Below are 27,904 nucleotides of genomic sequence, written 5' to 3' on the forward strand. Positions count from 1 at the left end.
TCTCCTTCCAACCACATGTTCCCCCATACATCAGCCTTGTCAGTGGCTTGTTGCTCAGTGTCCAAATCTATACTAGTTAGCTCCCATCAACCCAAGCCTTAGCTACCTTTTGGTTCTGGCTCTGTATTTATCCTTATCTGCCAGACTCTCGGCTTTGCCCTGGCACAGTCTGCACTCACACATATTTTCTTTCTCCAACTTGAGACTACGCCTAAGCCTGGCATCCATTTAGAGCTGGAAATGTGTTTCACACTAAACACTCAAATGTCAGCTCAGAGCAAATCAGCTCCAAGGCAGCTCACACAACTCACCAGAGAGTGTGCAGCAGTTGCACACTCACAGCAAGGGATACACACTTTTGGAGACTTTTGCCTTTAAACCCAACAGCTTAGAAATTTTAAAGCTTGGGGAAAGCTTTGAGCCATGGCCCTGGTACTTCATAAAAAGTAAGTAATTGAGGTCATGATGCTTGTCCTGCCACACACATGCAAGCACATCCCTTTTCTAAATGGGACCGTAGAGCTGCAGAGCAGGCTCTGACGTGAAGGCTCAAGCCATTTTAATTGCAATTAAAATGAATAATTTGCAATGTTCTCAGCTTCCTAAAATACGTATTTCTAACAAAAGAGTCAGTCATACTTGAGTATCCAAGTATAGAGTGGATGTGATAAACTCAATGCCTTCAGGACAAAGTTCTTGGCAGTCCATGTGATTAAAGCAGCTGCTTTTCAGTATGGTTTAAGACTAAATACTGCACAAACATTAATCATCAGGGACTGCTGTAATCAGCTCAGCAATCGTCACAGATGACTATTTCCACTCAAGCCATTGATTACTTAACGGCTTTCAGGAGGGGTTGATACAGTCATGTCTATAAGGCATAGAGTCTGTGGGCTTCTACTCAGTTTGGAGATGCTGTTTGCTTGGTGCATAGCAGGGGAAAAAGCTGGAGAAACGTATCTGTTTCTGTGAAAACACAGACTTCACTGCAAAGCAGAGAGGGACGAGCAACCAGCATTGTAAAATAGCTACTTTTGGGCTGTTTTGGTCCTTGGTCTGCCAAATGCAACGGGCCAGTTACTGGCGATGCTCATGAGAGCAAATCATCAAAACAGGGGATCTGAGCCTGGGAAAAGTGCTATCCCATGCCAGTGCTTGCCCTGTGAACAAATACAGACATTTGTGAAATGTGGAGAGAAAGGCCTAGTCTCTCCAGTATCACAAAAGGCCTTTTCAGTCTTAATTAACACTTTGGATTATATGTGAGAGTGGGTACTGGACGCACCTAGTCCCAGTGCAGAAGCACAGGGCACCCACTCAGCAAACTGCATCCAAACCCACCGTGTTTCAATCAAACCCATTGTGTCTCAAGTCCCTCCACCATCAGAAATGACTGCCGTTGCTGCCTCCACCTTGCCTGCCCACTTCCACGGTAGCGAGGTGCAGTGATGAAAGGGGTACTCTAGCCTTCATCATCTCACCAGACAAGTGTGCAAGACCCCAACAGGAGGCAATGGCCCTTACAGGCTGTAACACACTCCCTGACCTTCAGAAAGCATCTGACTGTGCTAAATCTTCCCCTTGGGGTTTTTTTTTCTTCTAGTGGTTATTATTTTTACCATGAGCATTAGGATATTTGCTTCATTATTTCTGTCAAAGCCCAACACTTCCGTGCCTTAAATGGGTTTTCAGAGCTTTTCCATTAACATCCTTCCCTGTCATGGCATGCAAGAAGAAAATGTAAAATGGTGTTGGAAGTTCAAAAGTTATTTTACCAGCATACCCTTAAGGGACTGGTATCCCGTGTGGGTCATGTCTGGCCCTTTCCAAACTCAAACCAAGATTAAACAAATGTGTTAATGCTTAAGTATTAATAATCAATACAACTTGGTGGGTTTGGTGGAACACAGAGCTCATGGCACTGGGAGAGGTTCAGCTTGCAGAAGGAAAAGCTCCAGCTATTTAATAAATATTATTACCTCATCTTTCTAATGTCTCCTTCATTTGGCTCTCGGTTTGCAGTCAACCTGCTTATCCGTGTCAGCGCTTGCTGTCTGGCAATCAGGCTGCTCCATGGTAATCATAAGTTCTTCCTGTTTTCATGAGATCATGAATTATTATCTCTGCATTAAACTGTCTCATCCTTCTTGTCTCTCTGCATCCAGCAGCTGCCTGGAGAGTGATCCCAAAGCCCGGATGTGTTAAGGATGCTGGCAAGGGGCAACAGCAGATTCCCACCCATAATCACAGTGTAGGGTTGTTAATGTCAGCAAGCCCCATTTCTGCGATGAACATCGCTGAAGATGAGGAGAAAACAGTCCAGCCTTTTGGACCTTCCACAAACCAACCATAATGCTATGTTAAAGCTAATATTGAAACATCTTGCCCTGACTGTCCTGACCAGCCTCTTCCCAAGCGTATGACCTCACCATCAACCAACATTTCAATTACTCTCCTCCTTTCTTCCAAGAAACGTTCCACCAGACTTCCTCACTCAAGACCAACCTCTCCATCTGCCTTCTCCCCATCCTTGCAGCAGCCTTCCACTCCCTTCTTGTCACTCATCCTTACACCAGTCCAGATACACAGGGTCTCCAGAGCCCCCCTGCACCCCTCAGAGCTTCTCACAATGGCCACAGATGTAGGACTCTCACTATATGGGCTTCTTTTGGTGCCACAAAGGGCAGATTTTGGTTCTTGGAATCAGATTCACAGGAAGTGATTTCAGATAGGCAGTGGGTCAGGGCTTAAATTCTACCTTCCAAAGCCAATCTCTGCAGCCCATTGACTTTGAGAGATGCTGGAAAATATCAACAGAAGACACCCCAACAAACTTGTGTGAGTGTGTGCCAGCATGTCTGTGTGCACGATGGGGTAAATCCTGGGCTTCTAAGTCAGCTCAATGCGACAGTGTGGATGCTCCTCAAGCTCTTTAAAGTTAACAACTCCAACCAAAACCACAGGGGCAGTTCTGACCAGGAGGAGAACAGCCCTCAGAGGTTTTGAGTATATTATTTACAAGAGATCAGACAACAAAAGTGATTTCAAAAGGAATGGTCCTTGCTAAGTTTTGGGATTGGGATGAGGCAGAGAAGAGGACAACCATAAGGAATGGAGAATCAGAGCTGAGGAATGATGTCCCATGGGAGAGGCTGCAAACCTGCATGGCATGGTTTGGGGTACGGTATGGAAGAAGACGGGGAGAGATGATGCAGTGTTAGCACATACAAGGTGGCTTTGACAGCTGCAAGCAAAAGATGTGTAGGGTGAAACCTGATATTGCTAAGTCGAAGTTCCTGGATAGTGCATCCAGCAGCTAAAAGCACAAAACTAGCCACCGAACATAGTTGGTCTTTATCACTGGCAAACAGTATCCGCCAAGTCTTCCCTTGAAATTAAGTTTTGTTTTGTTTTAAGAGAAAAAAAAATAATGAGACCCCCTTCCCTCCACAGACAAGTCTTAGAAATCCAGCTCAAGAGGAGCTGGGGAAAACTGACAGGACATTGGCCTGCTTTGATGCCTGCTGCAGGCACTACTGCTTCACGCTCTTGGCAGGCTCCGAGGACTGCCGCACATCAGTCCACTCCTGCATGGTGCTCTGCAGTGCCTGTGTCTTCTCCTTGTCCACTTGCACGTAATCAACCTTCTCATCTGAGGCGACCGACGAGGTGGAGGGCTGTGGGGAGGAGAAACAGGGTCACTCATCAGCTCCCTGCTTATCCCTCTCGCTCCTTCCTGCAGCAGCACTGAGGGTGCCACAAGTCCGCCAGCACCATTCCTACTTTCTTCCAGACTCCATAGCTAATCGCCCTCCCTCTAACATCCCAAAGACTCTTGGATGAAAGATTTCAGTCTGCTCTGCCTCTTGCTGGCGTGAAACTGTGGTGCAGTGGGAGGGCAGAAACGGCACCTTCCCACAAACTCTAGGACACAGATGTTTGGTTGCAATTTTGTTCTTTAACTGCTGATATTGCAAATTCAGCCTTATATCTTTCTCATTTTTTTGTAAAGAACTCAGAACTCTTACAGATACACATAAAAATCCCAGCTCCATTCCTTTTAGCATTGTTGATTCTACCCACCTATGGCACTAACCCATTTTCACACTCAGAACAACAGATATGTTTGCAGATTCACCCAGGAGACATGTTAAGGAAGAAGGAGATACTTTTTACCATAGTTTCTGGAGTCCTAGAGGTTTTTCTGCCTCTACAAGCATTTCAAAGGACCTCCATCTGCTTGCAGCTGGACCAGATATTGTTTTAAAGTGGTCTAAAATCACTTCTCCAGGATGGGATATAATTTAAATGGGTAGTACTTGCAAAAATATTGCTGGGCAGACAGAAACCATCAAGGGACAACTGTCAAATAATAAAAAGATCTAACCAGTGGGATGCTTTGCCTAGGGAACAATGCAGTGTTCGGGAAAGTGAGGCCAACTCACAAGTGGTTACCACAAAGCTTTATACAATCCCTGTCCTCCACTGTCCCCTCACTCAGATGCTGCTTTGTTTGAGTCAGTCCCTCCTTTCCCCTCCAAGTTTCCTCAGGATGGCATCCAGCAGGACCTGCCTTTGTTTCCTGCCCAGCCTACTCTGTCACCTCAGGGTGTCCTCTTCATCTTGGTATATGGCTTTGCATGTGAAACCTCCATGAGACTTTTAGGTCTCGTCTATCACCTCAGGAGACATAGCTCCCTTCGGATATGTAGGTCCTGGGATACTTCATTGCCCTGTTTTTCTATGATTTGATTTAAGATGGTGTTTGTTTCCCCTGTGTATGAACCCGGAGAAAAGTCACTAACTTCTATGTCTTTAGGAGCTTCCCTTTCCACATTTCCATGACACTTGACAGAAGTATCCTGTTCCTGACCCATCTCCCCACAGCTCTTCCTCAACAGGCAATGGCTTGATCAGCTGAACATTATTTAACTTTTAAAGGTCAGCTTAATTTTTTGAAAGCAGTTCTTCTCCTGCCCAAATGACACCCTTTGAAAGCACCTGACTGGCAGGAGACAGGTTCCCAGCATTTTCTGAATAAGGTCCTGAAAGTATTTCAGATACTTTCAGGTGAGGGGAAAACCCAAGTCTAGTTTTGGAGGATGTGTTGCTTTGAAGGAGGAAAAAATATTCCGGTACTTCTTGGGGATACCTCCTGATGGCTTTTGAATACAATCGCCAGCTGAATTTCTGGTCTCATCAGCACCCCTGAACCCCTGCACACCCATGCTTCTGGTGACACTTCCAGCAGGGCTGCAGACATGCAAGAGACACTAAGTCTGACCTAGAGTAAATATAGCAGTGGGGGTTATAGAATGGTTTGGGACCTTGGGAAGGGACCTTGAAGATCATCTTGTTTCAACCACGCCATGGGCAGGGGTAGCTTCCACTAGACCAGGTTGCTCAAAGCCCCATCCAACCTGACCTTGAACGCTTCCAGGCATGGGGCATCCACAGCTTCTCAGAGCATCCTGTGCCACTGCCTCAACACAGTAAAAGATTTCTGCCTAATATCCAATCTAAATCCACCCTCTATCAGTTTGGAGCCATTTTCCCTTGTCCTTTTACTCCATACCCTTGTCCAAAGTCCCTCTCCAGTTCTCCAGCAGCCCCTTTAGGTACTGGAATGAGCTCTAAGGTCTCCCCGGAGCCTTTTTTCCTCCAGGCTGAACAATTCCACCTGTCTCAGCCTGTTTCCACAGCAGAGGTGCTCCAGTTCTCTGATCATGATAGACTCTTGGGAACACGGTACAGGACTTTGGACCATGCTATTGTCAGTGTGCATAGAACTCCTTAAAAATGATCACTTTTAATCAGAAGTTTATAAAATCCCCCATACCTTTCTGTGTGGCCCTGGAGAGCTTGGCTGGAAGTCCAGGGCCAAGTAATCCACACTCCCCGAACTCTTTTTAGGCGCTGGGCTGTTGGTACCACTAGGAACAGGAGAAGCAGAAATGGGGTTTTGCTAATGCAGGGAAGAGACAGGAGAGATAATGAGGATTAAAATGGGAATAAAGAAAAAAGGGAATTAACACAAATCTGGCAGCAAAACGCCTTGGTGGCACTTATTTAAAAGAGCCTGGATATTTGATCACCCGCCTCTGGGACCAGGGTGTGTAGAACTGCTGGGGGACTACATCTGTTGTATGTTGTGCTAACAAATATTTCAAGCTCATGCCCTTGATTTCATGTATTGGAGCAGTTCTTCTGCCTTTGTGCTGATTTTATTCACATGCCTGACAACAGATGTGGGCTTTAGCATGTCCCAGGAACCACACCTCAGTGAGGCCAGGCCAGCTCTGAGATCTTTGCTAATCACAACCATGCTACACAGAGCACTGATTTCCTCTACCCCACGAGTTACATAAACTCAAAAATATGCTTAAGTCAGCAGCTCCACCAAGAAAGACAAAATCCCCTCCCTGTAAGCAGTGCCGCTCCCTGCTGCTGCTCTGATAGCCCCTGCCCTCCATACAAATACGATGCCAGTAGATATTAGGGGGAAAAAAACTTGAAAAAAATCAACCTCAATTAGGAAAATACACCCTGACAGTTCTTGCACATTTTTATCCCCTCTTAATTCCCGGTAAAGTAGGTAATATATGTTTTGCTCTCATATGCATTTTAAAACCCCAACGGGACATGTCATTTTCAGAACGAAGCACACTGTTTTGTGCATGCAGGGGTGTATGTAAGGATGGACATTGCACAGTCCTATCTGAGCACCTCCATGTCATGAGCTAGGAATGTGTTTGCAGAGCTGTGGAATGTGTATGTCCTGCCAGGACCATCTGTCTTAGCTGTGGGGCCCTTACCATCGCCACGTAGTTCTCCTCGCTGTCTCCCGAGTCAGTGCTGGTGATGCTCTGGGAGGAGACAGGGCGACAGTACTGCAGAGAGCCCGCGTTGAACGTCTGGCTGTAAGGACAAGGGTCCATGTGTTATCCATGGTGGCAGGTGCTGCTTGTTCATTGCCAAGGAGGGCAGCTCCTGATGCCTAAAAACATTACCATCCTCCAGCCTGAGGACTGGGCATGAAGAAGAGCTGGTGGCATTGAGGTTCTCCAACCCATCCTTTCCATGAGTCAGAAATCACTGGGTTTGGTCTTCCCGTTTCTTTTCTTTCTAGAATTTTTTGCTTGCTATGTACCTGTAATTCTCCTGCTATCACCTACACAAACCAGGCTCCATGAACTCTTTTATCTCACAGGAAACATTTAGTTGTGGAGGATGTAGGGCCAGCCTTGGTGAAGCCTCTCACCTCCAGCCTTACCACAGCTACAGGATTTGTTTACTGTACAGGGCCCTATCCAAATTTTTTGCTGTAAAACAAATCCTCTGAGGAATTGTCTTGCTTTCAATTGGCCAAATCTAATTATACCAAACAGAATAATGAAATCAGTGTCTGGCATTAAAGCCTGTGTCTTAAAAAGCTATTCGTTGCCTTTCAGTAAAGCAGGGTCATATGATTAGCTGATAAGGGAAAAATCCATTAGCTTCTCCGGGGTCGGACATCTTGTCAATCAAACCCTGCTCGCCACTTCCCCGTGCAGTGATTTCAGCGCACAGCGCTCATGCCCTGCAGTCAGTCTCCACACAATCCAATTTATTAGAGAAGTCATAGCAGCCAAGCTTTGCTTCTGCCTTTCACTGGACAACATCATACCGTGAATTAGCAACAGAGCTGGAATTGTGTGAATCCTGTTATTTTTGGCCGGCAGACATAGCTCTGAAGAGCTTTAGTTTAATTTTGCAGACTTCCTTCAGGCTAGGCTTTGCTTTCAAGGCAATCAAAGCACGTCTTCGTCAGACCCCAAGAGTGTCACCCTGTGTTTTGAGACTACAGCGGGGTTTTTGGGGGGATACCTGGATGTGAAATCATGCCCCACACCCCCAGTTGGTCTCGGTCAGCTGGGTCATGAGTTGTGGTGGACCACAGGTCCCATGTCAGAGCTGTATCTCTCCAGATCCCAGAAACAGGAAATGTCTTCAAGGGATCTTAATTAGCTGCTCAGCCACATGTTGGGCTCAGCCACATGCTGGGCTCAGCCACATGCTGGGCTCAGCCACATACTGGGCTCAGCCACATGCTGGGCTTTCATGTGAAATCCCAACCTAAATGATTTTATCTTTCTGCCACCAGCTGTGACATAGGGAACCTATGGCAGAGGTGACAGCATGGCTACATGTGGACACCAGTGAGAGCAAGACCAGAGAGCTGCTGTCGGATCAGAGCAAGAATTCATCCCCCAACCATTACTCACGTTGGCCTGGACCAGGATTTTGTGACTGGTGATTTGAAGGGAAGCTCATCGATGACAGTGTTGTTCCTCAGGTCCAGTGGTGATGGCTTTGCTGGGAGGGAGGAAAAGCCTTTATTCAGAGGCAGCACGTTCCTAGAATTCAGCATCCACGACTGGCATGAGAGGGTCCCCAACAAATGGCCGATTACTTCCCATTCTGCTAATCAGCCCCCCAGACCTCTTGCTGATGACAAATACCCCCAGCAAAAATCCCTGCACACATTTATGCCAGGACTGAGAGAAAACAGTGAATTTATCTCCCTGACCCACAGCCCCAAAGTGGATGGATGGTCTCAAAAGGTGAGTGTGCCTCCCAGAGAATGAAGGTCTGCTAAAAATGCCCAAACACCAGAGTAGAAACCCATTCACCAGGGAGCTATGAAAACTCGTTAGATGGGGACAAGACCAGGCTCTGCCAACCCTGAGCTACCTTTGTCTGGAGCGTTTTCCCACAGGGCACGGGAAAAGGCATCTGCAGCGTAACACGAAAGCTGTGGAAGAGTGCTATGCTCCAGCCCCAGTCCTTGTTCAGAGTGTTGATGGGGTTAGGTGTGGACACCCTAATGATGAAAGCCCTCCTCCTCATGATCTCCTTGGTGACCTGTCAGGTAACGGACTGGGGAGGGAATTGGGGGATACTGGCAAAGCCCTGAAGGAAGAACTGCCTAGAAACAACCAGTAGGAAACAGCTGGAAAAATTTGAGTCATCTGAACAAGACATTGAGATTTCGGGGTGGAGTACAGGGAGGGGTATAGGCAAAGGGGGTGAGATCCTGCCTGTGACATATATCTCCTGTAAATGCCTGGAAGGGCTTGATATGGGCTGTTCAAGCACCATGAAAGTTGCATTTGTACTATAAAGCTCCTGAAAGATGAAGGGGATGGGGGAGATCTGAAGGTCTGATTGTGCTGGCAGTAGCAAAGTGCACCCCACCCAGAACTGTGCACAAGACGACAGATGTAGTCTGCGGTATGAGAAGAATAAAGGGACTCCTGTAAAGCTTTTCCCACAATCATTCCTACCTTTCCGGTCGGGTTTGAGGTTGCGGTTGACAGGTGGGGGCTGGATTTCACTCAGTCGTCTGTGACACTGCATCATGGCTCCTCCTTTATGCACAGGAAGGGTGGCTGAGGACAACCCCACCAGGTCAAAGTGATGCGGCCCAGGGCTCATGGGGATGTAGAGGTTTTGGGCGTTGTCGTTGGCTTTCTCGGCATGGATTAGGGGCGAGGAACCAGGGTTCATGGGGACGTAGTTGTCCTCGGAGTCGGTACTGTGGGAGCGGGCCACTGCCGCCTTGGCTTGCTGGGGGACAAGAGGGAGGATGTGCTGTAAGTATCAGACTCTGCTCAACCCCAACACACTATAAACCCTTCATTTCGTCATAAATGAATACACATCTGAAAGGGGAACTGCTCTAAAACCTAAGCACAGAGGGAAGGGATGGTCTGTCCCCGCCTTGGCCATCAGTTTGCACTGAGACGGTCCACCTTCTCAGTTTCCAAGACATTGCAGCAACCTAAGTTTTGAGAGCCCAGATTTGATCATCTTCTCATGATCAGAGTGAGCTGCAGAAACATGCTTAACCTGGAAAACCTTTCTTGCCTGGGCTCTGATCGTGACTAAAATGCAATATGAAAGGCTGCTTTAATGTAATTTCCAGCTCAGGAAATCTTAGAAAGTGCACAAAAGAGGCTGTTCTGGCAATGTGTCAAAATTTAACTCAGAAGTATCCAAGGTTTTAAGGAAGAAGTCAAACTCCTGGGCACTTTTTTTTGGGGCCAAAGTTCCAGAAAGATATACTGTGTGGAAGCAAAGCTCTTCCTGCGGTGCTGGCTTAGGCTGTTGCAATTCCATCTGTTCCCGGCAGGCCACCATGATTTTAACTGAAATCATTAATAAAACCCTTCTTGACTTAGCTCTGCAGGACTGGGCTGTGAGGTCCAACCTGGAACCAACTTGTTCCTAAATCTGTAAGGTGCAAGTGGGTGCCTACAGTGTGGTGGCCAACATCAAGGCCCACTCACCAGGTAGGAGTTGTACCCATCGTTCATGGACTCGACCGACTGCACGGCACTGCCGCCCCCGTGCTGGGGGTACTCGTACGTCTCGCAAGAAGAAGCTGCAACATAATCACAAATGCACAAATTGTCCCACCACAACTGCCAATAAAAAGGGGTCCCTGAAAACAAGGCACTGTGAGGACAGTGTCTGTTCTTGTTGATCAAGATGCTGATGAGAAGACATGGTCTTTAGTCTGTCACAGATCTCTGCTGTGCTCCTTCCCAATTAGCATCTCTCTGATGCATCAGCACAACTGCACGTGCTGTGTGGACCTAACCCAGCTCTGTCAAAGTACCACAAAATCCCAGGGGTGAAGATGTCAGATAAGGTACATCATGGTGACAAAACTGGTTTAAGGGAGAGCTCTGTTAGAGCTTGCTCAGCAGATCTAGGGGCTGACAGCCTCCAGTAAGGGAAGGATGGGGTGAGGATAAGTGCTAAGCTCTTAGATAAGTCTGCCTACTGCTGAGCATGGGTCTGATCTCAGCCTAAATGTTGGCATTTAGGTAGGGGGAGATGGAAGAGGCATTTCATAGAGCTATATGTAAAATTTACAGTGCATTTTCTCTCCAAGCCCCTTTTCTAAGTTTGCAGTTATGTCACTGTAAGTACAAGGTTTGGAAAGTGCATGTTCATCCATGGCCCACTCATGGCCAATGGGAACAGCAACTCTGCTGTGCTGGGGACATTGGGTCTTGGAGATGTGCAAAACCAAGGTGATGTGCAACCTGTGCAAAACCAAAGTTTTGCTCACCCACCTTGGTGAGCAAAACCAAGGCAGAAATATGTTTTGATAAACCTCATTATGAATTGAAGGCAAATTAAAAATAGCTGAGATTACAAAAATCTGGTGAGGGGCTCCATAAGCAAGCAGGTTTGGGGTTTTGATTCAAGGTACAACATAGGCAATAGTCAGCTGAGCAGCTGTGGTGGACAGAACTCTGTGGATGCCTCTCCATGGCCGCTGAATAAAAAAAACAGGACCAGATCCTGACTGGGGAGAGCTTCTTTGTGCCCACCCCCGGTTGATGCCACCAGCACTCCAGCCCTACCACAACCCTGTGGGACTGATCTGCCCAAGGCTGGTAGACAGGGCAAAGCCACCCCCAGTTCCCCACTCCTAAATTCACCTCGGTGCAATCTGCTGTTCTCCACCGCAGGCAATGTGTTTCTCCGTGGAATGGTGGCTGCCATGGGGGCCAGACCTAGATTTTCACTGGGCTGGAGTCGCTGGGGCGGGCTGCCCCATCGTGGCTCCGTCTGCCCGGGTTTCGGGGGCCGTGGGGGTGGAGCAGCGGGTGAGTCGCTGGCGGCCACAGCCAAAGCGTTGTGATTCTTGTCCAGTGTAAATGTCCTGGGGATCTGGTAGATGGAGAGCGGGGTGGCAGGGATGTCATAGGAGTCCGTGGAGAGCTCCCCAAACTCCTTGCATAGGGTGTTGTTGGGAGTCTTGTAGGTGTAGACCTCCTCATTATCTGTTTCAGAGCTGGTGAGGCTTGACTTGGGGTGGGTGTAGGAGCCAAAGGCGCGTGGGAGATCATGCGCACTGTCCCTGAACTCCGAGTTGTGCCGGCTGGGTTTTGGCAGACTGTAAAAGCCATGGAGCTGCCCAGCAACCCCATTCACGCAGTGCCCATTGCCCTGAGAGAGCTTCTGGACCGCTGTGTCGCTCCGCATGAAGAAGGCAGACCGTGTGGCTTGCGAGAAGCTGGCACTCCTGCAGAGGAAGGGGACAAAGGGGCTGAGATGGGGGGAGAGCTGGTCCTGGGGTGCAGCGAACTCTGCTTCTCCTTTTTGTCACCTTGCTGATTTACATGAAGACCTAATGAATACACACCACAAGGGTGTAAAAGGTAGCCCTGGATTGGGTCTTTTTGCCTGCAAAGTTATAACCATGCATGGGTCAGGCTTTTAGGGGCCACATACTCCCACCCAAAAAGGGCTCAGCCAGCCCCACACAGACATTCCCCCGTGGAAGAGACTCCTGCCCTGTATCAGTCATGGTGGTGAGAAAAACTGAAAGGGGTTATGGGGGAGTTTTCAGTTGTGGCAAATCACTGGGAAAGTGCCAGACCTATGGGAAAAGCTGGGAGATGCTGGTTGCAACTCCCACTCCGACGGGGTTGATGCTCTGCCGGGACAACAGGGACTCTGTTTCACGGAGCCAGCACGAGATGGCGCTCAGAAATAGGGCTTATTTGGGGAAAAAGCTAGTGATGTTGTGATAAGACAAATGAGTCCCTGCCACCTTTGGAGCTCAGTACACCCAGAGGAGGACTCAGTTCTGGCAGGGTCGTTTTGGTCAAGGACTTGAAACATCATGGGTTAATTATTCAGCATTGCCTGCCAATTAGCTACTATTACCCTCATTTTATGGATGAGTAAAGTAAGAGCTCCAGAGCTGAGAGGGGAGGGATTCCCAGCAGTCCTGCAGCCTGGCCCCGTGCACTGGGCATTGATCAGATGATTACTTCTGGCCCAGTTGCAGACGCTGCCACTGGCCAGCTTGTTTCTGCTCACCAAAGCATTGGTGCTTGTTCCCTTCTCCTCTGGGTCCCAGCCACATCTGGGTTCTCAGAGGGTGGCTTTTAGGTATCCTCACAGCTGGAGCGTCAGAGGGCTGTTTTTTTAAACACTGTTCCATTAACTCCATGTGAAGTTAATTTTTCTGAGCCTTTTTCTCTTGTTGTTTTTCGAGTAGGGAAAGTCAGCTGCAGCAGGAAAGCCCAGTGGAGGCTGCAGCCCAGGCTCTGCTCTCACTCCATGCCAGCTGGGTTCTGACTGTCTCTCCCCTCCCTCCCTCCTCACTGCTCCTGCGAGCCAAAACTCTTCACGTCAAAAAAACTCCTCGCTATTTAAGGCAACCGGCTGGGTCTGGAGGCGGAGAGCTGCTGCTCGCTCAGAAATACCACGCTGTGCACCACCAGCTGCCATGAAGCCCAGCGAGCTCTGGAAGGGGTGACTGTCAAAGGGTGCAAAACCTGCCCATCCCTTTGTTTGCTGTTTTTCTGATTAAAGGCAGGAGTTAAGGCCCTGCCTGGAGGATCACAAAGCGGTTGAGGTTGGAAGGGATCTGTAGAAGTAATCTGGTCTAACCCCCTGCTCAAGCAGGGTGACCTAGAGCTGGTTGCCTAGGACTGTGCCCAGACAGCTTTGGAGTATCTCCAAGAATGGAGACTCATAAACCTTACTGGATAACTTGTGCTACTGTTCAGTCACCTACAGTAAAAAAGTGTTTCCTGCTGCTCAGAGGAGCCCTCCTGTGCTTAAGTTTGTGCCCATGGCCTCTGGTCCTGGCACAGAGCATCACGTACAAGAACCTGGCTCCATTCTCTTTGCACCCTCCCCATAGGGGGGACCCCCCTGCGCCTTCTCTTCTACTAGCTGAACAGTTCCAGCTCTCTCAGCCTTTCCTCTTAGTACATATGCTCCAGTTGTTTCAGCAACTCTATGGCCCCTTGAACTGGACCCAGTACTGACCCCTTGGGTACACTTCTAGTGCTGGCCTCCACCTAGACTTTGTGACACTGATCACCATCCTCTGGGTCTGGCCATTCAGGCAGTTTTTAACACAAGCCAAAAAAGCCAGGAAAGCTGGGAGCTTGTGACCTCCTCCTCCCAACCACGATGAGATGAGACCATTGCTCAGGGCTTTCTGCAGCTGGGTTTTGCAGATCTCCAAGGATGGAGGGAGGTTGAGCCACTGATACCCAGCCCTCCCTCAGCTGTCCCTGAGGTTTGCTCCCAGGTGGGCTACAATACCTTGCATTTTCTGACTTTCTGCTCATGCACTGGTGGAGAAAAAGGTAGTCCTGGGGGGCACTGGCAGACAGGGTGCTCTGGAGGTGGCTGGCAGGTGAATCGAAGGTGAACAGGGTGGGCTGGCTGGAGTGGGATGGTGCTGAGGACTTGCGCTCTCGCAGCAGGTGGTGGCTGGCACTGCTGAGCTCTGCCGGGGAGGACCGTGGTGCGTGGTTCATGGAGGCAATGCTCCTCAGGGTGTCTGTGAGGGGAGAAAACAGACATGTGAGTGGCAGATGGAGATACTCCACAACCTGTGCTTCCAGGATTTTCCTTACTTAAGTATTCTGTCATTTATGGAGGTCAGTAGGGTTGGCTTATGACTCGAAGTGATGCTCTCAGCTCTTCTACTTGGAGCACATGCAACTATAGGTACCATGTATGGAAATAAATATTTATCATATTTTATCATAGAATCATATTTCATCATTTTATCCTATTTCACCACATGCTTAGTGGTTTGTAGGGATGTCTGCGGGATGTCGGCTGGGTTGTTAAAACCTGATTCAAAAACAAAGAGAGGAGCTTTCACACCACAGTGAGATGTGATTTAAGTCACCCTCATCCCTCTGTGTAAGGGCATCACTGCCATCCCTTTAGAGTTGGTATGAGGTACAGGGTGGGAATCTGGATGGACACAACAGCAGTGGAGATGAAAAAATATTCTCATGTTTCCCACTTCTCTACTAATTTTGTGGCCTCAAGAGAGGTCCTGTTATTTTATGCTAATAAAATTGGATGCAGAGCCAGTACATGACTCCTAGTGCCCGCTCCCCCTGCTTAAGGAGAAACAGACTTTAAAATACTAAATTAATTTCAATGGAGAATACCCCAGAGGTCAGGAATAATCACCTGGCTACTCTAGTCCTCTCATAACTGTGCTTCATGAGTTTGAACCACAGATGAATTTTTACAGCCAAGTTGTAAATCCTCATTACAAAAAAAGAAAACAAAACCAACACAAACAAACCAAAACCGAAACCCAAAATCCCAGAAAACCCTCAAGATGCAGAATATTTTGGGAAAGCTGATCCGTCTCTGGCTGCAGAAGACCACACAGAAGACCATGCACTCCCGGCATGTCAAAATCACTCACTGTGGTTCACTGAAGGCACACTTTATAATAGCTGTGATTTACATTTATTTGATGCTGATGTAAAACACAGAGAAAACCCAAACTCCTAACAAAAAGTGGAAATCCACCCAATCTCTGGCCACCACTGATTTTGGGATTGCTCCCCAGCATGATGACCACCTGCTCTTCAAATTTGACTTCAGACACCCATGCTCCAGCACAGGGATGAAGGGGATTTTAAAGGGTTTCAGTCTCTTCCTTTCCATTCCTTCCCTCAAATTCCAGATCACATCAGAAATTTTGAGCCTGATTCTCTTACACTGCAAAGAAATGGGTCTTATGGCTCAGACAACAAGATGCTTCACACAGGGTGATTTTTTACCAACTTCTGAGTCGTGTCAAGATACAAAATCAATCTGTCTGTTGCTCGTTCACTGCTGCTACATTTTTTTCCCCTGGTGTTACTGCAAACTTCACCCGATGCAGAAAAAGTACATTAATAGAAGCCAAAGAGCTTGGCTTGACTCTGTTGTTTGGTTTGTGCTAAACACAGAAAGGATCAATATTTAACACTGACATTAATGGTGGGGGATGACAGTTTAAAACTCTGATTCCTGTCTTCTTCACATGGATATTAATGATCCCTTGGTGCTCTTCAAGGGAGTAAATGGCCATCCCAGTGTCCTTGGACAAAACAGTGCCTTGACCCTGATTCTTATTAAATATTTATCCAACAACAGTGCAGAATGATTCCCACTGGAAAAGGAGTCTTGAGAGCTATGAAAATCCCAAATAAATGTTCCAAATCAAGTGCTTTGAGGTCAACCAGAATGAGAGGGCCCAAACCCACAATGCCATCAAAAACAGGGGGCTGTATCTAAAATGCCTCTCAGGAACTCCTCATCTTGCTACCTCCAAAATCACATTCAGGAATTGCCTGTGACATTGTGCTTTGGCCAAGACTCCTTGAGGATAGTGTGAGGATGATAGATTAGTGTTGTTTCTCCATCCCAGCATGAAGTTCACCTCTAGGGACAATATGAACTGCAATGGGTTGGGGTCCCTCCAACAGCCCTGAGCTGTCCTTCCACACTATCCCTTCAGGCTTTGCATTTGCCATTGCATTGAAATGTCATGGCAGGGCAAAATATATCCAGGACTGAGAAATTGCAATGATTTTTTTGTGCTAACACAGCCTAAGGGGAGAGATGGGGTTGCACAGATGAGATAGTCCCCAGCATCACCCCAGAGAACAGCGATTTCAAATCACAACACTTTGGGGAGCTTTGTGAATCCTGCACTGCCAGGAGACTCTAATCTTTTCCCAAAAATCAGTCTGATTTGGGGAAACTGGAGAGCACAGCACAAGTAGGTGCGCTCATTGAAATCAGGATGAATTACTCCATGGTTACTCCAACCGCATAAATGAAAATGGGGAACGAAGGGGAGCAGGAGGCAATGCCTAGTAAAAGCATGTCGCTTCCCTGGGGAAAGCCACTCTATTGGCATCTGCATTGATTTTCAAAATGAATTCCCAGCTCGCTTCCCGCAGCGACCTGGCCACTGAGAGCATTAGCAGGAGCCAATTCAGGACTCACGTACTCCATTAGGTCTGTGAGATGAACTCTGTAATAGTAGGTGAGAGACGGATTGCTTTGAAGGGCTGGAAGGGTATTGCAAGGGCTGGGAAGATAAATCCCGTAGAAGGAGACTGCCAAGACTGCTACGGATTTTTTATGTTGTGGAGTTTTCTTGCACTTGAATAAATGACAGCTCATGTGCCCAGGTCACACGCTGACAGTGGGTCCTGCTGGGGGGGTAGAAAAAGAGGCAAGAAAGGAAATGGAGGCAGAAAAATGGTATTTGAAGACTAGTACATGCTAAGGGAAAGGTCAGGACATCACATCAGCTTGAAGTACAGAAAGGTCCCCATGAGGGTAAGGCATGCAGGGTGAGAGCTATTATAAAGTGTGCCTTCAGTGAACCACAGTGAGTGGTTTTCACATGCCAGGAGTGCACAGTCTTCTGTGTGGTCTTCTGCAGCCAGAGATCCCAAAGCCATTTCAACTTGCCATGCTGCAGTGCCCAGCTTCCAAGCTCCCAGCTCCTTTCCCATATCCATGCAGGGCACTTAGTGAATAATCTCTATGTGGTTCCATCTGGATGCCTCCAGGCATCAGTCCCACCTGCATCATGATCGAAGATATTCAACTCTATCTGTCCACAAACCAAAAAGGAAGATGCTTCTCCATCCTTCATGGCCATCCACCTCAGGACCATGGATAAACCCATGAACCTCCTTCCTTTAATAGCACAGACATAGCCTTCTAATCCCTTGGCTTTATGTTGCTATCTTGAGTTTATGTTGAGGGAATGTATCAAGTACAGCCAAGGAGGGATAAGATCCTGTGCAGTTCCTACTGCCATCCCCTGGGGGCCAGAGTTAAAGTTATGTAGTGGGGCCATGTGGGAAGTGTCATCTTAACCCCACGTTTCCTGGCCAGTTCTCCTCCGAGTTTGGGGAATTCAACTCCCATGGTCTGGAAAAGGCGGTGTTGGACACCCACAAGTTAAAATTCAATGTCAGCAGCACGATTTCCACACATACATCTTGCTGGGCTCAGGCTACAGCTGTTGCACTGGTTCCGGCAAGGAAGTGAGCCAGAGGCTCGGGGACAAGCTAGCACAGCCCTGCAAAACCTCACGGTGCCAGATGAGTTTCAATCGGCTGAAGGCTCAGCACTCACTAGTCAAGGTTAAGATGCACCTTTTTGTCCTTTTATTGCAGCAAAGTGGTAAAACCTCCTTAGAAATCCATCCCCAAAGCAAAATTCCATAACTGAGAGCACAGTCAGCAATGGGATGGACTAGGCTGGGAGCCAGGAATTTTTTATGAATGTTCTCAATCCCCCAAAGTGGTATTTCCCTCCTTGTTGTCAACTCTGAATTCCCTTGCTCACAGCACTTGACTATTGGTGTGTGTGCATAGCTTCATGCAATGTTCCTGGGCTTATCTGAGTGAAATAATAACTCAGCCTCCTTCGGAAATTATTGCTCAGATTATCCTTTTTTACCAGAGTTGCAATGTCAGCCTTCCCCGCCTGAAGGCAGAGGCTGGGACTACAACTCCCTGTGTCTTGAAATGATACCCCTGGGAAGGTGTTGATTTTTGGGTGTAGCTAAATTCCTGTCAGTGTTAGCAAAAAAGGTGCCAGGCTTGCTTGGCACCTCTGAGTGGCACAAAATTCCCCGTGATGCCGACACCAAGCTGGCAAGGACTAGTCCAAGGGCTCCACAGATAAGGGCTCCTCAGATCTGCCCTGGCAAACAAGGCCATGGAATACCTTGGACCACGCCGTTGACTTTGTGCCAGTTTAAACTTGTGGCCAATGGGATTTTCTTTCACGAGGGAATACTAGAAATCTACTAGAAATAATCCCTAGGATGGCACATGGTAAGCTGTTCATGCATCATCGTCTTTGTCACTCTTTGAAGCAGCTCCACCATTTATTAGCAAAAAAAGGGGGAAACTTTCTCCATAGGAATCTGCCTGCATATCTGCTTTTGCTGCCAGCTCACTCCTTGAGAAATAGTACAAAGGAAATAATTAAAACAAGACAAACAACCCTACCAAAACAACCCTTCCATGTGCTTCTCCTCGCAAGGAGAGAACAAACAGCATGTCCAATGAATGAGTCAATGTGCCACAGTGCTGCCAAGAAGCCTCGGGATGCCATTAGGATGAGCATGGCATCAGAGGAAGGTTTATTTACTGAGCTTTACCTATCACCTCCAAGCTGGATGGCATCTGGAGAAGCTACCATCAGACTGAGGATGCCTTGGCAGGTCACTAAAGTTTTTCTCCAGCAGGTTAGTGGGACAGAAGCATCTGATTTTGATAATTTCCCCTCTCTGGTTTCCATCAGGATGGGGAGCTGTGTGCAAGGACAGAGGCAACCTGATATTTATCACTGCCTGAATTTTGGATGCCAAGCAGGTGACTGGATCTCCCCAAAAGAGATGACAGGTCACAGCTGAATCCTCCACTGGAGAGGAGCTGAAGGGTAGGGACAACAGTGACATAGGGCTTCTGAGCTTTTCCTTTCCAGTTTCTGACGCTTATTTCCATTTGCTTTGAGAAACTGATCAGGACAGAGTGGCAGGAAAGGAGAAGCATCGCCACTTTACAGACAAGGATCCGCTGCACAGAGGGCTAAGGGCATGGCTTCTCTTACCCATTTTCAGTCATGTATATGATACTTAGCCTATGCTGGTTCCTTTAGGTTTTCTCTACGGAGAACAGTGCAATCCCCCAATTATTCAAGCATTTGAAACAGAACAGGGAGAATTACCCAAGAAAGAGTTATGGCAGAGACAGTGAGACAAAGACAACAATAAATAGCATTGTCTTTCTCCATTAGTGTCAGTGCTGTGCTTGCGTTTGTATGAAACAGCTGAAAAACAGTGGCAAGGTAGGGGCATTTGCCTTGGAGAAGTACGGGAACCAAGGGAAAAAAATCACAGTGCTGGAGAGTGAGTGAGAAAAGAGGAAAATGAACCAAGTCCTGACCTCAAAGCATTATATATCTCAGTTATTTTAACAGTAATCAATTATTTGAAGGACAAAGGGGCAGAAGGGATAGAGATTGCAATAAAAACAATGCAATGCTTCTCCCCAAAGAACACAGGTTTGCTTCAGTGAGATAAGGTTGAGCCCAAAATCCCACCCCTGCCCTGGTGTCAGTGACCCATCTTTGTTTCATCTCAACATGCCCTGGACATGGTGGTTACCCTCTGAAGAGCAAATCTGCCACTCAGTTGTGGAGCTCAACACTCGTGTCAATATTTGGAAGTCTAACATTTGGCCAGATGGGGATACCTGGTGTGCACCTATTTATTTTTGTTATAAGGGCTTCAGCGCTGGAGATAAAAGCAGATGAACATGATGCTTGCAAACCTGTCTTACATGTGCCCTTGAGCACCCTACCTGGGACTCCCTTATCAAAGAGTCCTGGAGTGGGACAATGACCTACAGCTGAGGAAGAAGGACAGTCCCTGGGTGGCAGTGTGGGATGGGACGGCCTTCATATGCTGCACAGAACTAATCTCATCTCCAACCCTCTGCTTCATGAATCATCATTTCTGATACTGTAAAACCAATTTGTTGAGGGATTAAATGGGGAAAAAAAGGGCTGGAACAAAGGGAAAGGGCAAAGATAATGGGGTGTAACTGTATAAAACACAAAGTGGTCTCAAGGCAGGTATTCTTGCCTTTATCGGGTTAAGCATAACGTGGCAAAAACAAGGCAATGGGGACGTGCAGAAATAGCTGCTTTCTGTCTCTGGGTGGCATATATGATTCCAGCAGATGCCAGGGGAATCCTTAGCAAATCTGTCTGGAGGTATAAGCAGTCTGTGGAGCCCAGTGCTACAGGACAGGGCTGAAGCTGTTGAAAGCTAAGAGCTACAGAAAGAGACAACACATTTATCATATAATATATGATACGTATGGTGTTTTTCATATATAGATAGATGAAAAAAAAGGTTTTTTCCCAGAAGAAAAACTCAGACAGACTCATGATGCCCCGGGATCAAACCAGCTTTCTTACTGTGTGATATGAAGCTCTGGCATCCTGTTATAAAAGATCCATTGGATATTACTATTGGTTATTACAATCAGTTATTACTGTTTATCATGATGATGATGATGATAACTAATGATTTTGGCAACTCCTAACATGGTTTTCCCTTGGACATCAAGCCAAAACAGTCTTGCCCAAGTGCCAGGGTCAAACACACCATCCAAAAGCAGGGGGAAAGCCCAGAAGCTGGTGCACCACTGACTTCCCCTAGCCCAGAAAAAACATGCTTTTAGGTCCTGAACAAACTTCCCCTCATCCTCTTATCATTCTCTGTGAGCAGTATGTGGGCACCTTCCCCTGCCTGAGCAAACACGTGTGCAAGCCTCACTTAGTGATGGAGAAGCAGAAATAATGAACCCCAGTCTAATCCCAGCCAGGGTTTCTTAATAGCTCACTTTAAATTTTATAGCCCCTTTTATGACAACAGGAGTGTAGGTCTTTAGTGTTCCAGGAGAGCAGAGGAAAACTTTCACTAGGAGAAAATGTGAGCCCATTTTACTTATGCATGATTTAGTACCATTTCTATTCAGAGGAGCGCACGAGAGGCCCAAATATTTGCACTTTGTATTATAGAAGAACTGCCATCCCCAGCTCTTTACAGAAGTAATTTATTTCGATCTTACCTTACCTTGGGGGAAGAAACATTATAAGTCCCAGTTTGTCGGGGAGTCAATAAAACAGCAGCATTTTTACAGGTCTGCTTCACCATTGCTCAGCAAGGTAGCAAAGGGGAAAGAAAGAGGATCCCCAAATTTCTCCTCTTAGAGTCTCCTCCTTCATGGGTGCTTTTGCACTTACGCATGGGACCTAACTGCAGTAGTTTGGCCCCGTTTTTCTCTCCTATATACAGGATTAATGTCATGTGCTCTACGGGTAGTATTTTAGCTGCTGAGTTAAAAGAAAAGGGAGGCAGGTGCTGCACATGGGTAGGTGCAAAGATGGGGACACTGGGTTGCAGTAGAGCTCCAAATCTCTCACATGGCTTCGGGGGGCCAGTTGTGCTCAGACAGGGCAGTGTCAGCCACATCGACTGCAAAAGTCCAAAGAGGAGACAAAAGAAGTCATTAACCCTCTTGGCTGCAATACTGTGTCCCTGAACCCGCGACAAAGTGGCCCAGGGTCAGTGTGAGCAAGGGTCAGTTCAGCCCCTGAAAACATGCCCTTACGGATGGTGACAGAAAAAAATTAAATAGTTTGGCTTTTTTTTTCTTCCTGTTGAAACTTCATCACTCCCTTTTCCATCTCTGCAGCTTTTTCTCTCAAAGGAGCCTCTCTCTGCAATGGTTTTCCATGTGTTTTGTTGTTGTTGTTGTGTTTTTTTGTTTTGTTTTGTTTTGTTTTTCCATTTAGGGGTACGGGCAAACTCTGTCCACATACTGGAATCATCTGAAGAAATACTGAAGGTGATGTCTCGAGATGTTGGCAAAATGCAAGAAGCAAAAAACCTCTACCTTGCACAGCTGCTCTTTTGCTGGGCTCTGGCACACCAATGCTCCAGCACAGACGTAAACAGCTCAAAAAGCCATCCTGGATCTCTCTGACCATCGTTAAAAACTCAAGTCCTGCCCATTAGACGGTCTATTAACTGCGCTCAGTGGAAGTAGAGAAAGAAAAGGTCCTTCCAGCAAGCTATTCTCACTGCTATGAGGTTAAAAATGCCTGTGACCCCCAAAGGTTATGCATTCAGAAATCAGGAATTCACATGCAGTAAAGGTCTTCATTATCAGCTAAAGCCCAGAGGTTTTTCTCTTCCTCTTCTTTTAAGATGCAATGATGGCAAAAGGACTTGGAATTTATTCCCTACACATTGCCATAATCAAATAATATGCTAATGCTATTAGCATGGGACCTTGCATCGCAAATGACTTAGACTCATATTCTCTTTCAAAATACTAGAGTTTCATTTAAATTGGTCTCCACAGCAACCAGAAATGAACCGGAATAATGTTGGATGGAAATTTTCATGGCTGGGCATGGCGGACGAGGAATTTTGCAGCAGGGATTGAGGGAAGAGCCATGAAGACAGCTTGAGCCCACCAGCTTGCGCCGGTCAGCTTCCACCCAAGCAGTTAACACCTGTGATAACAACTGCAAGGACAAAATGAACCTGCATGTCCAGGAGGACCTCAAAGCATCCTGATGGAAAAGAGATGAGGACGTGCTTCATATAGAGTGAAGCTTGAGGAGGCTTTCTTGGTCCTCCTCCCCACAGGTGCTTTCTAAGTGCCCCCAGGGCAGATGCATATTACAACTGGTTTCATCCATGTCAAATCAGTTCTCACCTGTTAAGTTCAAACCTGGCTGTTTGCAACTGGCCTGAGGGAACGGAGCTCCTGATCATAGGCCACACTCCTCAATCTTAGGGTTGTAAAAGAACAGACCAGGAAGAAAGTGTTTGCTACTGGCTTCCCTCTGTTAAAACAGGAAATGTTGCTCCTTCCTTAATCTCAGCTGCTCTGCTCACAAGCTCTCCATGACGGGCCCTGTCTCCCATGAGGATCTAGGATAAGAAGGCCCTGTAGCATTCTCTGACCTAGCCTACCAGCTGATCACATGGTTCTGCCCCATTCAAAACTCTCCCCAAAACCATCTGAAAATGAGCTGAGTTTTGCAATGCCATGGCTAGAAAGCTACTGGTTAGAAACTAGCTCTAATTTCCCATGAAAATCCTCCCTGCACTCATTTCACTCTGTGGTCAGCAGATATGGTGTGATCCTCATCCTGGTTGGGGCTTCTCAGCATTCCCCTAATAATAAAACTAGTATTTGTAATGTGTCCCACAAAAATGTCTTTGAAAGCGATGTCAGAAAGTGGGAGGCATCTCACTTGAGAATGGCTGACAGTTCAGGCAATGAAAAGAAAACAACTCCGACCAGTCTTTCAATTCTGTTTGTAATTATCTGGGCTCCGGTGGGTGTTAAAACATCTGTACTGGTTTGGCAGGGACGGGGGAGCGTGGCCTGTGCCAAAGGAAAGAACTGGCGTGGGTTGAAAGCAGTGCAATACTTTAGGGTGGTATTTGCATTAAGAAATGTGGGGCTGGCAGCTTCTCCCACAAGCGCTTTTGGGTAAGGGTTAGCTTCAGTCCTGTCCCTGCCCCCACATTCCCCATCCATCATGGCTTGTACCCCACTGGGACCATCCCAAGAAAGAGCTGAGGGTGGTCAAAGGAAATGCAGAGTGGGATGGAGTCCTGAATCCTGCTGGATTTAACATCCTCATAGACTTTGGTCACCACTAGTTGAGCTCCATCTTATGCTCTTGTTTTTCTTTTCTCTCTGCACCAGTGTTTCCAACTGGACACCCTCCATCTCCCTGTCACATCTGGTCATGCACAAGCAAGTCTCTCCCTGCTGGATATTTCTGCACCGAGAAGCGAAGCAAACTCCCTGCATGGATGTTGCTGTTTGAACCTCGTGCACTAAAGCATGGGCTGTTTTTGTGGTTATTTTTAACACACAGCAGCAGCAGAGCTGGGTTTAGTGGAGCAATGGAGCGCAACGTAGAGCCTGGTCCTCAGGAGACACGAGTAAGGCAGATTTATCACAATCTCCTTCAGGGTAATACTTTTGGATTTTGGCATTCATCCCCTGACTCAGGAACAAAACATCCTCTGGCATCTGAAGACCAGAGCAAGCCATCTCTGCCCTGATGCTTGCTCATGGGTTGGGAACCATCCCATGGGCTTATTCAGCATTTCCTCACCCTCCTCTTCCTTGCTCAAAAAGCTCACAAAGTGCAGTGAGCCCATCCTTAATCCCCAGAAGCATCAGATTACATCATCACCCTTGCAGCTGAGCCCATCTTTGCACACACCACAGATGGTACCAGCACCCAGACCAAAATCTGCATCTTCTTGCCCGGTGCACTGCCCATGCTCTGCGCTTGGCTTAGGGCCAGCTGAAAACGTTCTGACATCCTCCAGCTGGAAAATGCAATTTAATCAAAATAGGAGCTTGCCAAGGGATTGCTTGAAGCCAGAAATTACAAGAAACCTTTAGAGGGTAAAAGTGAATTTTAAGTAAAAGGGGAGAAGGTCAAAGTATTTCAGTTCATTCTCATCAGAGCGGATCGTTTTATGGGGGTGGATTGCCCCTCTTTGACTGAAGATTGTAATCATGTGCTTTTTAGATGTGAAAGTACAATTCTTGATCTTTTCTGAAATCCATTCAAATTCAGAATGAAAAGGTGTGAAGCAAAATTGACGCTGAAAGTGTACAAAATGAATTGCAGAGAGAGTGAAAACGAAGATGCTGAATTTTCACTGCCTCTGAAATGAATTTTGGTTTGGGCTCATCACCTGCTCCACTTGCTGCAAGGGCAGCATTTCCCCAGATTGCTCAGACTCCATACACGCCCCTTCTTAGCACTCTTACTTCCTCACATGAATGGGATTTATTTTACTTTTTATTTTAATTACCTAGATGAGCCATGTCTGAATTTGGCTGCTGAGACAGATATGGGTGAGATCCAATACTTGGTGCCCATCTCATCACTATCATCTTAATCCTTCATCTATGGGATGAAAAGTGGTTTGGTGACCAATACACAGTACATGAGACCTGTTTCTCTCCAAAGATGCTGGGAGGAATAAGTCCGGATATAATGGATCCTGGTTACAACCAAAGGAATGCAGGGATTACTGCGACCAGATCAGACCAGAAGCCAGCCTCCTCCAGCTTTCCAACACCAACTGCTCCGGAGACAGCTGAGAACTTCACAGGGATCACTCATGCAGCAATGCACCCGCAGGGGAAACTCATTTGTGCGTCATTTCACCATTTATAAACCTTATTAAAGCAAATATTTTATCTCATACAACTGAGGGTATTCTTGAAGTCATGGCAGTATTAATTCTCTAAGCCACTTTATCTCTAAAACAAACCATTCTGTGTCATACAGCTCTGTGAACACAGGGTTGGTCTTCCCTTCAAAAGGCATCAGGAGACACCAGACATTAGCATGTGTTCTTATTACTGACATATGTCAGGTACAAGAAGTACTGTTTGTCCAGGACTAGGACAACATGGATTTATCTCCATAAAAATATTAGTGGCAGGCAGAGGACAGGATGGACCTTCTAGCATCACGCCAAAGAAACTCAAAGCATTTTCAAGTCTGGTACTCTGAGTTCTTCTTAAAGGTAGCAGAAATTATGGAAGTGAGTTTCTGGAGCACCACAGAACAGCCAGACGGATGCTTGGAAGGCATTATATTGATGCCAAAGAAGGGATATAATGATATTTAAAACCTGTAAAAGCCAGAAAAGCACAAATGAGCTTCAAGTGAAAATCACAAATCCAGCCCTTTTCTTAGCATCATGGAGATGAGAAAAAGACATGGAAGTCAAGAAACTGAGATTGAGATACTTAAAATAAGAATGTTAGACTTGAGAGACACCACAGTGCTCTCCTGGAAAAACAAAGTCTTCTGCTCTATAAGGAATTTTTTCCAGACAAATCTCAAGAAAGGAAGGTGGCATTTTCATAGCATCATAGAATGGCTTGGGTTGGAAGGGAGCTTAAAAATCCCATAGTTCCACCCACCCACCATGGGCAGGAACACTTTACACTAGACCAGGTTGCTCAAAGCCCCACCTAACCTGGCCTTTAACACTCACAGGGAAGGGGCTTCCACAAACATCTCTGGGCAACCCTCACAGTAAAGAATTTCCTACTAACATCTAATCTAAATCTCTCCTCTTTTAGTTTAAAACTCTTCCCCTTGTCCTCTCACTATCTGCCCATGTAAAAAGTCACTCTCCTTCTTTTTTTATAAGGTCCCTTTTTATTTTCACCAGGAAGACCATATGTTGACCAGGTTTTGACCCTAACACTAATCATCAAAGCAACCATCAAGCAGCAGAAAAGATTCATCACAGAATTTATGGATTTCAAGTGGGTATTTGAAAGACTTCATCATGACTCACTGGAGAGCAATATGAACTGTTATGGCAAGCCAGCAAAAATAATTACCATCGTAAAGGCTTTATATCAAGGTTTAGTCTGTGCAAAGCATACGCAGGCTTGAGGGAATGGTTTACACAGACAGCAATGTCAAACAAGGTGGTGCTTGGCAGGGCAGGTGATCAGCCATGAGATAAAGGTGAGGATGGTGCCACAGGCAGCATAACAGCCATTCACTACACTTTTACAGGTGATGAAGTATTTGCCAGTGCCCAGACACCTGCCCAACACTTCAAAAACAGGATTCATTGTCAGTTATAAAAAAAAAAAAAAGCTAATGCAGTAAGTCCCTCCACTCCAGCTTACTTTCAAAAGCCACAGCATACAAGAACAGAGGCAGTTTATATATTTGGCAATGAAATGATGGAAGGTAATCATACCAAAACTTGGCAACGAGCAGCTGTGTTGGCTGGGAAGGGATTAGGTCATGTGGAGCTGAAAGAACACATGATGCAATTTTTGAGGTGAAATGTTATTTTCCATCCTAATAAACAGATATAAAGGGTGGCAATCAATCAAAGGTGCAAACGAGTCAGACACATTCCTCGGCATGTGACAACAACCCAGTAAGTATGAAAGGAAGCTATATCCCCAGAAAGGTCTGAGATGTGCCAGAGCTTCACCACCCACCACAGAGCAGCTGCAAGGCTATGAGGGACATCAGACAGAGCAAAAAGGGTAAGAAAACACGAGCCTGGACTGACCCAGAGCCAAAGGGTATCAGACAAAATGCTGTGATACGGACTCAGATGAGGCAATGTCTGATCTCGTGTTCTGCCTTTCCACCTTCCTGGTGATGTTAACAGGGAACAACTCCATTTTTATCTGCTGGGATTGCTGAGGTATCTCAGCTCTCACCATACTCTGAAGCCTGGTATTTCCCTGCAATGCAAGATCATAAAAATCATAGAATTACAGAATATTTGTTTTGAAAAGGACCTCTGGAGATGGTCTAGTCCAATCCTCTGCTCACAGCAAGGGCAGCTACCGCAGCTCAGGACTGTGTCCAGTCAGGTTTTGAGTATCTCCAAAGACGGAGACTCAAGTTGGTT

At 46.7% G+C, this 27,904-nt stretch overlaps 1 protein-coding gene across 2 annotated transcripts in view; it reads right to left on the reverse strand.

The window, feature by feature from the left end:
- Positions 1-1,463: 1,463 nt before the first annotated feature.
- GAB2 (GRB2 associated binding protein 2) overlaps positions 1,464-27,904 on the reverse strand; it is an 89,904-nt gene continuing 63,463 nt past the window's right edge. The window contains exons 3-10 of one of the 2 annotated variants that reach the window (XM_027901302.1): positions 14,131-14,371; positions 11,499-12,085; positions 10,332-10,426; positions 9,327-9,609; positions 8,265-8,355; positions 6,816-6,918; positions 5,840-5,965; positions 1,464-3,677 (exon numbers count right to left, since the gene is read on the reverse strand). In XM_027901302.1, coding sequence (XP_027757103.1) covers positions 3,534-3,677; positions 5,840-5,965; positions 6,816-6,918; positions 8,265-8,355; positions 9,327-9,609; positions 10,332-10,426; positions 11,499-12,085; positions 14,131-14,371 — 1,670 coding nt within the window. In that variant the 3' untranslated portion in view covers positions 1,464-3,533. The remainder of the gene's footprint in view (positions 3,678-5,839; positions 5,966-6,815; positions 6,919-8,264; positions 8,356-9,326; positions 9,610-10,331; positions 10,427-11,498; positions 12,086-14,130; positions 14,372-27,904) is intronic. The other variant, XR_003573199.1, reaches the window with a different exon arrangement.

Source organism: Empidonax traillii, unplaced genomic scaffold (assembly GCF_003031625.1).
Source record: "Empidonax traillii isolate 1590-97213 ecotype Southwest subspecies unplaced genomic scaffold, ASM303162v1 scaffold771:size604852, whole genome shotgun sequence".
Classification (NCBI taxonomy): Eukaryota; Metazoa; Chordata; class Aves; order Passeriformes; family Tyrannidae; genus Empidonax; species Empidonax traillii.